Below are 13,066 nucleotides of genomic sequence, written 5' to 3' on the forward strand. Positions count from 1 at the left end.
ACTTGCCTTAGGAGTCCATTACTCATCTCTTCACCGACGGGATGGTTGGACCGTCCTGATTTCCCTGGCAGTCAGTGCGAGGTGCGCTTTCTGGTGAACGGGTCGGGCAATAGTCAAAACTCGTGCCAGTGTTGCAACCAGGGGCGTTGCACATTCTTTCGGGCAGTGCTGCTCCACACCACTGCAAATCCAGATCCGAGGATCGCTGCGGGGCGCTGAAGCCTGACCGCCCGGCGAAAACTCCTCACCGCCACCATTGCCGCCGCTCCGGGGCGAAAAATGCAGCGAAGAAGACCCGAAAATCCAGCCCAAGGTTTTCTGCCTCTTTAATTCGCACTTTAATCCACACCTGGAATACCGTGAGCAGTTCTGGGCACCACACTTTAGGAAGGATATATTGGCCTTGGAGGGAATGCAGCGAAGGTTTACAAGAATGATACCCGAACTCCAGGGGTTAAATTACGAGGCGAGATTACTCAAACTAGGGTTGTATTCCCTGGAATTTAGTAGGTTAAGGGGTTATTTGATCAGTATTTCAAGATATTAAGGGGAACAGATAGGGTAGCTAGAGAGAAACTATTTCTGCTGGTTGGGGAAATCTAGGACTATGGTGCATATTCTAAAAATTAGAGCCAAAGCTTTCAGGAGTTAAATTAGGAAACACTTCTATGCACAAAGGGTGTTAGAAGTTTGGAACTCTCTTCTGCAAATGGCAATTGATGCTAGATCAGTTGTTAATTTTAAATCTGAGATTGATAGATTTTTATTAACCAAAGATATGAAGGTATATGGGGCACAATCGGGTATATGGAGTTAAGCAGCTGATCAGCCATGATCTCATGGAATGGTGGAACAGGCTTGAGGGGCTAAATGGCCTACTCCTGTTCCTATGTTCCACAGTGAAGCGCACATCATAAAAACACATGGTATACATTTTGGTTTGGATGATGCACATTGTTTCCCCATATGGAATTATAAATTTGCATTTTAGAATTTAGTTTTTTAAGTGTGACTCCTTATTTTCCCTTCTCCCCTTTTTTGTGGTCCTTCCAGCATAACACACTAACCCTGTCGAGGGGGATGGGCTGGTACCCTACTCTGAGACCTCCACAGATGTTGTTCTGAAACTGACTGCTGGGAAGGTCTTGCGTATGGGGCCCTGGATAAGGCACATGGTCTATATCATATTTCTCCACAGTGACATGATTGACTTTGATACCTCACAAACCTGTCTCTCGCAATTTAATGTATCAAAGTTTTTCAAAAGCTCCTGTATCACCATTCTCTGATTTCAGCACAAATCATCTAAAACTTTATTTACAATAATATAAAAGGGGCAATAAGTTCCGTGAATCTTTTCTCGTTTGCTTGGTAAACACAAAACACAGCTCTGTGCATCTGAAGCATGACCTATTTGATTACTTTTTGTAGCTGTGCACTATCTTTTAGCGATTTGTGTACCTGAACAGCCAAATCCCTTTGTTCCTCCACAGTTCTGAGTCTCTGGCCGTTTAGAAAATATATTGAATCGTCATTCTTGGATCCAAAGTGGGTGACCACATTTGTCCTAACATGAACTCTCTCTGCCACAATTTTTACCACTCAGTTAATCTGTCTATGTCCTTTTGTAACTTCCTGTTCCAATCCACACAACTTACTGTGCCTTCTAACTTCGTGTCAGCTGAAAATCTGGATGTACAACTCTCTAATCCTTCATCCAAGTCATCGCTACATATGGTGAAAAGCTGAGGCCCCAGTACAAATGCCTAGGGAAAACCAATTGACACATCCCAACAATCAGAGTACTCACACTATTTTTGTATGACGGGAATAGCTTATAATGGGATGTCTAGTTAGGCTATCCGTTCGATCGCCTCCTGAGATGACGAGTGGAGAAATGAGGAGCCTCCGACAACAGATCTTAGTGGGCAGGTTGATGTGATGTATTCCAATGTCTGGGACTCATGGCCACAATCGCACTTTGGGGTGTGCCTCATCTTCCACCGTCCATACCCGGTGTGGATTTGGTTGAGCGCTGTCCACTGTTTTCGAGAGTGGGCGAAGCCAGGGACCTCTGCTGTTGGGTCAGTAATGAGATGTTGATTCTTTATGTATCCCACGATTCGGTATCTGGGTGAATATTAGCTACAAGAATATTGGTTGCTCTTTCCCAGAATGGCTGGCGTGATTTTAAGCACTTTTGTGGTGGGTTTTTCAAATCTTCATGAATGGGAAGGTCGGTGTTGCCCTTGATATTATCCATGTCATGGAGGACGGTGCTGTTGTGGGGATTGGCAATCGGGGCAATGTATGACAGCACCGGGAGCCACTCAGTTGGCGTGGACTTAAGGGTCCCTGACACCGTCCTCATGGCGGCGTTTAGCTGCACATCCATGATCTTTGTGTGGCGGCTGCAGGACCATGAGGCAGAGCAGTATTCTGCAGCAGAGTAGACTAGGGCCACTCTTGCGGTGCAAAGTGTTCTGGCTGTGCTTCCCCATAATATTCCAGGGAGTTTCCGGACCAGGTACACCCTGGTTTTTACTTTTTGGCCGGTGCCGATAGGTGAGAGTCCTGTCCAGAGTGCCACCCAGGTATTCTGGGTGGGGTTCATGAGCAAGCCGCCTTCCGCGGAAGGAAACGTTGAGTGCTTTCCCAGTGGCGTTGTTGTTCAGTTGATCAGAACGCCTACACAACTGTTATTTCTGGATTGGGGCGGAGACACCAGGTCCGGAAGCAACATTCCAGTAGGTCCAGGTCACTTGTGAGCTTCCTGTAGCGTCGATGCCTGCATCAGCAGTGCTATGTCATCGGCAGAGACGAACTTCTGGGATTTGGTGCAGGGCATGTCCGTTGTATAGATGTTGAAAAAGGCCAGTGCGACCACCGGTCCCTGTGGTGCTCCAATGAATGTCCATTGGGAAACTGATAATAACCTACACGTGGTCTCCCTGTGTGTGCTAGTTCACCGGGAACTTGCCAGCGCATGTCATCATGAAGAAGCCCTGAATGCCCGGAAGCAACCTCCGGTCTGAAAAGCATGAAAGCATCGAACCAATCAGAGTACGATTCCTTTATCTGTACACTGTCTCCTACATCCCAACCAATTGTCAACTGATGTCACAAGGTTACCTCGAAACAACGACTCACTCAGCGAAGCCATCAGAACAGTGGGTATGTGAACTATTGTATGACTTACTAGATTCGTCAGCAGCCTCAGATGATGAGGAGCAGGTGGTGTGATCATTGAACATCAGTCTGTACAAATAAGCAACAATATTTTCAGGCTTTGTCAGAGGTTGTCAAGCAGCCTTCATCATCCAGCTGGTATTGCCTCAATTTTCAATCGCATTTCAATTTAAGATTTTAGGGCGAGACTTTCCACTTTTTTTGCATGCATAGCTCCCACTTAACGTCCATTTTAACGCAGAAATGACGTATAATGCCTAGGTTTCACCCATTTAGTCAAAAAATGGAAACTGACGCCCATTTTTCGGACATTTATTGCCGAGCGTTACTTTCCACATGTGTGTAACGGCGGGAAAAAATAATACTGCCTGCCCACTTTTTTTGGCCGGAATCATCAGAATGGGCGAAACCAATGGCCATAATATCGACCAGCGTTACTTTCCACACATAATTAATGCCGAGATTCAATAATACCGACGGCCCAATTTATTTTGTTGTAAAGATCACATTTGCTGAAACTAATGCCCAGGAGATCGCCCAGCGTCAATTTCACCACCTCGCGCATGTCTCGCCCACAATATCGCTCACCCAGAAAACCTCGGGGGAGTTCGGATGTACTCTGGAGGTCTTTGGTGGTGATATGAACATTTGAACAAACACCTTTATCATACTGTGAATGATTGGAATTTAATAGGTGTCATCGTTCATTCTTTGTGACCAATTGGTGGAAAACAGATAGCTACTGGAATGGGGCCTGTCCTTTCTCACCCTCTCTTGATGACCAATTACATGCTGCAGATTCGAGATGGCAAAAGGTACGCTCCACAGCATTATGTGCACAATGTAAGAAATGCCAGACTGATGAGGAGGACCAGACGTTACACCCCCCGCAAGTACAGGGAGAAGCAGTCTTACCTCAACTTGCCCGACACCACCTGCCTTCGGAGACTGCGCTTCCACAAAGAGGTTATCACTGAGGTATACCAGCTCATAAGGGGAGATCTGCAGCCTTCCAGCACCATCAGTACTGCACTGTCCGTCGAGGTCAAACTCACCGCGGCACTGTTGTTCTAACTGTCGGGTTCTTTTCAGGTCTCATCTGGTGACATTTGCGGTCTGTCTCAGCATGCCACACATTGCTGCATTAGACAGGTCACTGAAGCCCTGTACACATGCAGGATGGACTTTATCAGCTTCCCTAAGACCAGGGAGGCTCAGACTGAGAGGGCTTTAGGATTCTACCGAATTGCTAACATCCCCAAGGTGCAGGGAGCAATAGACTGTACGCACATCACGATGCGGGCACCTTTTCAGGATGCAGAGGTTTTCAGGAACCGCAAGGGATTCCACTCCCTGAATGTGCAACTCATTGTCGACCACCAACAAATTATTATGGCAGTGAATGCTAAATTTCCGGGCAGCAACCATGATGCTCACATCCTGCGTGAGAGCACTGTATCTGACTTGTTTAACAATGAGCCACAATGTCAATGCTGGATGCTTGGTGGCAAAGGATAGGGCCTCGCCACCTGGCTGATGACCCCTCTGTGTGATACCCACACCGAAGCCGAAAAACGATACAAGAGCCACAGAACCACTCGCAATATCGTGGCGAAAACCATTGGAGTGCTGAAGCAGCACTTTAGATATCTGAACCATTCAGGAGGCGAGCTCCAATATCATCCTAAGCAAGTAGCTCAATTCATGGTGGTGTGCTCCATGCTGCACAACTTGGCTATCAGGAGGGTCAAGAATTGCCTGAAGAGTCTGACAGTCCACCTCACCAGAGAGAGGAAGAGGAGGACGAGGAGATGGACGCTGACATTGACGCAGACAATCAGGCTGACACTGAAGCCATGCCCCCACCCCCTTGTAGACCACATGAAAGAGTCCGTGGTTGCATGATAGCTGCAAGACTCTTACGTCAGCAGCTCATAAATGAGCGGTTTGCCTGAAAGAACGTTGGTGGTATTTACAAGGCTGACACACTGCTGGGTGTGCAGGTCATACATCAATGGTGGGCATCACCTTGGTGACAGTTAAAGTTTAAGTTGATTGAAGTTAAGTGTAATTATACCCTTTGATGTTAGGGACTCACCAGCGTGTAACAGTGCAGCTTTCTGAGCCAATGCGCAACAAGGTTTTGTTAAATAAAAAAACATTTAAACCGAACATTTGTCTGAAATAAAGTATTTCTTTAAAAACCAACCCTTCCCCCCCACCAACTCCCCCCCACCTCCGCTTCTCCTCCCCACCTCTACCTCTACCCCTTTCCCTCCTGACTCCAAGCCACCTGGTCAAGGAGCTCCTCACGCGATGCTTCATTGGTGGGTGGGGGGCGCGGATGACGACCGAACCGCTGCTTGGATGAATACGGGAGAGGCCGGTCCTGAGGTGGTAACGTGCTCTAAGCCAGAAGCAAGATTTTGCTCCTGGCTCTCATGTGTCATTGGCAATGGGACTGCAGTGCCGCGCTCCAAGACCACTGGGAGCCCACTGCCACCAGTGTTACTGGCTACCAGCTCCAGGGCCTCCTCCATCTCTTCCATGTTATACATTATTTGTTGGACAGAAACTCGGTGCCATCTATGTTTTTGGTGCTTAGTAGGCTTTTTGCTGCTAGTGAATCTCCCTCATGCCTCCCACAACAGCCAAACAAGCACACACCACACCCACACACACTTTCAGTCCCTCTCTGCTCCCTCTCTCTGTCTCCTCTTATGCCCATGCCATGGTGACACTTGACCTCCTGAATCGCGGTAATCAAGCGTTGCCATGTCATTGCTAAGGACGGCGACACTTTACGGCAGAACGCCAGAGAGATTTAACGCTAACACCCATTTCATATCGCTTGCGGTAACATCCAATTTCAAAAATGGAGACTAGGCGCTTTGAAAATGGACGACAAATGGTGATCTGAAAGCCCATTTTTACCACCCATGCCGGAAATACTGCCCATTTTTGGGCGATATGCACAAAAGTGTAAAATCTAGCCCGTAATGTTTCTGTTAATCTGATTGAATCCTGCATCCTATTGTAGATCTGTTAACTTATTCAATAATACTAATCTATACTTTAGCTCCTTTTTGTAGATTTATAAAGTGTAATTTTATTCTAAAAGGTGACTCCGTTTGTTTGAGTATAAATTGAAATTTCACAAAAACATGGCCTCTCGACTCATTTTGCACATTTATTGTTTGCATCACATTAAGCATGTGCATTGCCTACATTAAGTGATTTGTTTTAATGCATAAATGGCTAAGATATTGTGGGTGCAACTAATAGTGACAAAATAGCTTAAAGTTTCACTAAATTCCAGTAAAGCCAAAAATGGGATATATTGGTGTATGCAAATTTTACAGAATTAATTGTACAAAGCTATTTTCCCCTTCAAGTAGTACTTGATCAGACATGTTACACCAGATCCTTGCCTATTTGTGCACCTGGCAGATTATCCAACATCTTTTTTTGCCGCAGGCTGAATGTACCTGTCTAAATGTGGTGAAGTTTAAACAAGGTGTTAATGATATGGTGACATAATACAGGAGCCCACGTAAAATAGTTAAATGTTATTGACACTGGAAAACTTTATAGTGTCAGTCAGTACCATACTTTACTTCCAGAGGCACTGTGACCAAAGAGGAACATCTAGGTTATATATCTAACTAGTTTTATTAATTCTCACTGCATTATTTACCACAGATCTGGAATGAAGTTTGATTTCACTTTAGTGCAGTTTTATTTTAATTGTTCTGAAAATTACATAGAACTGGAAAACCAGAAGAATCAACAAAGTGTTGCAATGTTCTTTCTATAAATCAATCATCGGGAGAAAGTTCAAAAAAATCTGACAACTTTTGTTATCGAAATGATCCGTCTTTCATCCCCGTGTCAGAGTAAAGGAAGAGAAATGACAATATGAAACAAAGCTCATGAAAACAAATGTTCTTGACTGGATTCCTGTTATTGACTGCCTGTCACATGACAGGATATTCTACTTGGGCATCTGTACTTATCAGCTCAGCGTCTGCTAGGAGAAGCATTTTTAATTAGGGGCTTCCTTTATCATTAACTTCTTTTTCAGAAAAGTATGATAATTTAAAATCCTGCCATCTTCACAAAAAATAATGAAATGCCGATGATGTCTGGAATTCTGTTTCTTGCTTTTCTTTGTTTTATCCAAACCATCACATGTGGAGGTAAGTTATTTCATTTGTGAATTTATTTTTCTTGTGGTGCTTTTTTCTATATCTCATTGAAACATTTGAACCCGAAGGTTCCTGTATATTGTAGCAGGCATCTATTTTAGCTCAAAGCTTGCTTTACATATCTTAATATCAACACTCTTACTAATCGGATGGCTGTTTCAGAGAGCTGACTCAAGCGCACTGCACTTTAGTGCTTTAAACTTCTATGATTCTATAATTACTCAATGTGCAACAATTCTATGCTTGCTTTAGTTAAAAGGTTAATTTTTAGTCAGTTTTGCTGTGTGTAAAAGTTGATGCAAACATTTTATGCTCTCAGTACTTTTCAGAAGGTGGTTCCATTTACTGTTATCTAATAGAGCCAAAGAATGTTTATTGAATGGAAGTCGCCTTTGTTCGTATGCCTACTTTTGAAAGTGAATGATGTTCAGAATATAATATTTATATTGGCTAGAGTAAAGTCGATTTAAGCAGACAGCAAAATGATGCACCTTACTGAGCAGGCTTCCGTTAAAGAAGGGGGAGATTGCATTTAATAAAATTGTACTTTTAACAGAGCTTTATATTAAATAAAAAAAACCTGATGATTTTAGATTATGATTCTCTCTGTATCTGCAAAAAAAACAATGCGTGATACAGATATGAAAGCCGGAATTTTCAACTTTGCGTTGGGTTCGGCGGGTCCAAAACGCAATGTTTTGAGCAACGTGCTGCTCCGAGCGACTTTCACTAAATGGCCCCAATTGAAAGAATCAATGCTCATTTACTGGTCCTATTAAATGGTGTGGGTCCGATGACATCAACGATGACATCAACGAAGACTCATTTCCAGCACCCATATTTAAAGCAGCCTTGCACTCAACATTTCCAGAGAAGGGTAGAAGCTGTGAAAGAAAGGCCACAGGAGAGACAAAATTTTCACACATTGGATTCTTCCTTTCATACTCTTGTGGAGGCTGTCCGTGCAAGTAGGAAGGTCCTCTTCCCTGTTGACAGGCTATGGAGACTGCCACAAACAACAAAGAAAGCCTGGCTGGTTATTGCTGAGGAGGTCAACAGCAGGGATATGGTCAGGAGGACCTGGTTATAATGCAGGAAGCACTTCAATCATCTTGAGGTCAAGAAAAGTGAGTGCAATGCCACACTCACCCTCATCTTGAAGTGCCTGTAAACACATCCCCATCACTCTGCCTTCCAAGCATACTGCTGCACATCAATCCTCACACCAACACACCTTGCACGTCCACCGATCCCCCTCTCTCTATGTACATACTCACATCCCCATCTGACTAACATAAGAAAATATGAAATAGGAGCGGGAGTAGGCCATATGGCCCCTCGAGCCTGCTCCATCATTCAATAAGATCATGGTTGATCTGATCTTGGCCTCAACTCCGCTTTCCTACCTGTTCCCCATAACCTTTGACTCTATTGTCATTCAAAAATCTGTCTATCTCCTCCTTGAATACATTCAATTACTCAGCCTCCACAACTCTCAGGGTACAGAATTCCAAAGATTCACAACCCTCTGAGAGAAGAAATTCCTCCTCACCTCTGTCTTAAATGGGTGATGCCTCATTCTGAATCTATGCCCCCTAGTTCTAGATTCCCCCACAAAAGGAAACATCCTCTCACCATCTACCTTGTCAAGCCACCACACAATCTTATGTTTCAATAAGATCACCTCGTATTCTTCTAAACTCCAATGAGTACAGGCCCAATCTGCTCAACCTTTTCTCATAAGACAAACCTTTCATGTCAAGAATCAATCTCATGATCCTTCTCTGAACTGCCTCCAATGCAAGTATATCCCTCCTTAAATAACGAGACCAAAGCAGTACTCTAGGTATGGTCTTTTTGTATCTTTTTGTGTTTCATGTACGAGGACACACAGATCCTTCTGCACTGCAGCATTCTGTAGTCTCTCTCCATTTAAATAAGAACATAAGAAATAGGAGCAGGAGTAGGCCATTTAGCCCCTTAAGCCTGCTCCGCCATTTAATTAGATCATGGGTATCTGATCTTGGGCTCAGCTCCATTTCCCTGCTCGCTCCTCATGACCCAAAATTTTGCAAAGATTTGGCAGGTGGAGTATAATGTGTGAAAATGTGAGGTTATCCACTTTTGCAGGAAAAATATAAAAGCAAATTAAAATTTAAATGGAGAAAAATTGCAAAGTGCTGCAGTACAGTGGGACCTGGGGGTCCTTGTGCATGAAACACAAATTGTTAGTATGCAGGTACAGCAAGTGATCAGGAAGGCAAATGGAATGTTGGTCTTTATTGCAAGGTGGATGGAGTATAAAAGCAGAGAAGTCCTGCTACAACTGTACAGGATATTGGTGAGGCCACACCGAGAGTACTGTGTACAGTTTTGGTCTCTGTATTTAAGGAAGGATATACTTGCATTGGAGGCTGATCAGAGAAGGTTTACTAGGTTGATTCCAGGAATGAGGGGGTTGACTTATGAAGATAGATTGAGTAGGTGGGCCTATACTCATTGGAGTTCAGAAGAATGAGAGGTGATCTTATCGAAACATAGAAGATAATGAGGGGGCACGACAAGGTGGATGCAGAGAGGATGTTTCCACTCATAGGGGAAACTCAAACTAGGGGACATAGTCCCATTATTTTATCGAGTGCTTTTTCTTTAGTGATAGTGATTGTTTTAAAGTTCCCCTCTCTCCCTATAGCCCCTTGATTATCTATTATAGGGATGTTTTTAGTTTCTTCTACTGTGAAGACTGATACAAAATATTTGTTCAAAACCTCAGCCATTTCCCTGTTCCCCATTATTAATTCCCCAGTCTCATCCTCTAAGGGACCAACATTTACTTTAGCTACCTTCTTCCTTTTTATATACCTGTAGAAGCTCTTACTATCTGTTTTTATTTTTCGTGCTAGTTTACGTTCATAATCTATCTTCTCTATCTTTATTTTTTTTTAGTTGTCCTGTGCTGGGTTTTTTAAATTTCCCAATCCTCTGGCCTCCCCTAATCTTGTCAACATTGTATGCAATTGTTTTCAAATTTGATACTATCATTTACTGCCTTAGTTAGCCACGGATGGTTCTCCCTTCTCTTAAAGTCCTTCTTTCTCACTGGAATATATTTTTATTGAGAGTTATGAAATATCTCCTTAAATGTCCACCACTGCTCATCAATCGTCTTATACTTTAATCTATTTTCCCAGTCCACTTTAGCCAACTCTGCCTTCATACCTTTGTTAATGCCTTTATTTAAGACCAGGACACTGGTTTGAGACCCAATTTTCTTACCCTCAAACTGAATTTGAAATTCAACCATGTTATGGTCACTCTTTCCTAGAGGATCCTTAACTCTGAGATCATTAAGTAATCCTGTCTCATTACACAGTACCAGATCTAATATAACCTGCTCCTTGGTTGGTTTCACAATGTACTGTCCAAGGAAACCATCCCAGATACACTCTATGAACTCATCCTCAAGGTTATCTTGGCCAATTTGATTTGTCCAATCAATATGAAAATTAAAATAGCCCATGATTATTGCTGTACCTTTCTTACAACCCTCCATTATTTATTGATTTATACACTGTCCAACAGTGTAGCTTCTGTTATGAGGCATGTAGACTAAGCCCACTAATGGCTTCTTCCCTGCATTATTTCTTATCTCCACTCAAACTGATTCAACATCTTGATCTTCTTGATCATTTCTGACTACTGCACAGATCGCATCCTTTATTAACAGAGCTACCCTACCTCCTTTTCCTTTCTGTCTATCCTTCTAAATTGTCAAATACCCCTGAATATTCAGTTCCTAGCCTTGGTCACCTTGCAAACACGTGTCTGTAATGGATATCAGATCATACACATTTATATCTATTTGTGCTGTCATCTCATCCATCTTGTTACAAATGCTGCATGCATTCAGATAAAGAGCTTTTAATTTTATCTTTTACCATTTTTCCCTGCTTTGACCCCACTTTCTGATACACTCTTATTTTTATACATTCTGTCCCTTCCTGTCACACTTGGGTTATCATTTCCCCCATCGCTACTGTGCTCAATTGCCTTCTCCTTTCTCTTTGACTTTTCACATTTCCGCTCACCTGAACTCTTCCCCCCCGAACTATTTAGTTTAACTATGGCTCAATTTTCCTCACTATTTGTGCTGTTTTTTTTGAGCAGGCTGCTTTTTCTGGCCTAACTTAAAAATCCCCAGTTTCCCCAATCAATTTGCACCAGTGTAATCATTTAGTTACGTTTTTTTTAGGTAAGTTTTTTTTTCCTCCAAAAGGGGGCGTAACCAACCACCTACGACAATTCTGGCCATTTAGGGAACTTTGGCCAGCTGATAGTTACTTCATTTCTACTTAGGCCAGCGTATGTGGCCTCTCGAGAAAACTCTTGCCGAGAGTTAAAGAAATCAGCCCAGGTAAGAAAATTGGAGGCCATTCGGCCTGGGCTAGGGGCGGGAAGTGGAGCAGACCTGGACCGGCACTCACTCGGGACCGGAGAGGCTCAGCAGGGGAGGGAGCAAACTGACCAGCAGGCACGCACTCGGGGGCCACAGAGCGGGAAGGCACGCACTCAGGACCGGAGAGGTTCGGCGGGGGAAGGAACAAACTGACCGGCACTCACTCGGGGGCCACAGCAGACCAGGAAGGCACCTCATTCGGGGACCGGTGAGGGTCGCAGACAGCCGATCTGAAGATTTGGTGCCCAGGGAGGGGGAGGGGGGGAGGGAGCGAGAGGTCACTGCTGCGCATGCGAGGCCATTTCAGCGACGTCAAGAACGTCAATTTTTTTCCCCCGCGCATGCGCAGAAGGCCCGACTCCTTTTTCCAGCGCAGACCGCAGGCTCCACCCCCCGAGGCAACTGGCCACGTTGCATGGCTCCAGATCATAGCACAAACATCGGGGAAACTTCGGACAAGTTTTTCTCGCACATTTCTTGACCTAAATAAGCGGCGCAACTCTGGCAATATGCCAGAAGATGGGCTTGGGGAAAATTGAACCCTGCAGCCCACTTATTCGATTTGCCAGGACACTAGTCCCAGCATAGCTCAAGTGAAGATTGTCCCAACAGAACAGCTCCCTCTTATCCTAGTATTGGTGCCAGTGTGCCAGGAATTGAAACCCATTTCTCCTGCACCAGTCTTCGAGTCACGCGTTCATCTCTCTGATCTTATTTACCCTATGCCAATTTGCTCGTGGCTCAGGTAGTAATCCAGAGATTATTACCTTTGTGGTTCTGCTTTTTAATTTAGCCCCTAGCTGCTCATACTCCCTCAGCAGAACCTCTTTCTTTGTCCTACCTATGTCGTTGGTACCTATGCGGACCACAACAACTGGATCTTCCCACTCCCATTCCAAGTTCCTCTCCAGCTCAGAGGAGAAGTCCTTAACCCTGGCACCATGCAGGCAACACAGCTTTTGGGACTCACGCTCTCAGCTGCAGAGAATAGTATCTATCCCCTAACTATACTGTCCCCTACCACTACAACATTTCTTTTTACTCCCTCCACATGAATTGCCCTCTGTACCACAGTGCTGTGGTCAGTTTGCTCATCCTCCCTGCAGTCCCTACTCTTGTCCAAACAGGGAGTAAGAACCTCATACCTATTAGACAATTGCAAGGGCTGAGGCTCCTCCATCACTACCTCCTGGGTCCCCATATCTGCCTCGTT

The 13,066-nt window shown here is 44.3% G+C and overlaps 1 protein-coding gene across 1 annotated transcript in view; it reads left to right on the forward strand.

The window, feature by feature from the left end:
* Positions 1–7,321: 7,321 nt before the first annotated feature.
* LOC139263974 (macrophage mannose receptor 1-like) overlaps positions 7,322–13,066 on the forward strand; it is a 367,543-nt gene continuing 361,798 nt past the window's right edge. The window contains exon 1 of the mRNA XM_070880074.1: positions 7,322–7,388. Coding sequence (XP_070736175.1) covers positions 7,322–7,388 — 67 coding nt within the window. The remainder of the gene's footprint in view (positions 7,389–13,066) is intronic.

This window comes from Pristiophorus japonicus, chromosome 5, assembly GCF_044704955.1.
Source record: "Pristiophorus japonicus isolate sPriJap1 chromosome 5, sPriJap1.hap1, whole genome shotgun sequence".
NCBI lineage: Eukaryota > Metazoa > Chordata > Chondrichthyes > Pristiophoridae > Pristiophorus > Pristiophorus japonicus.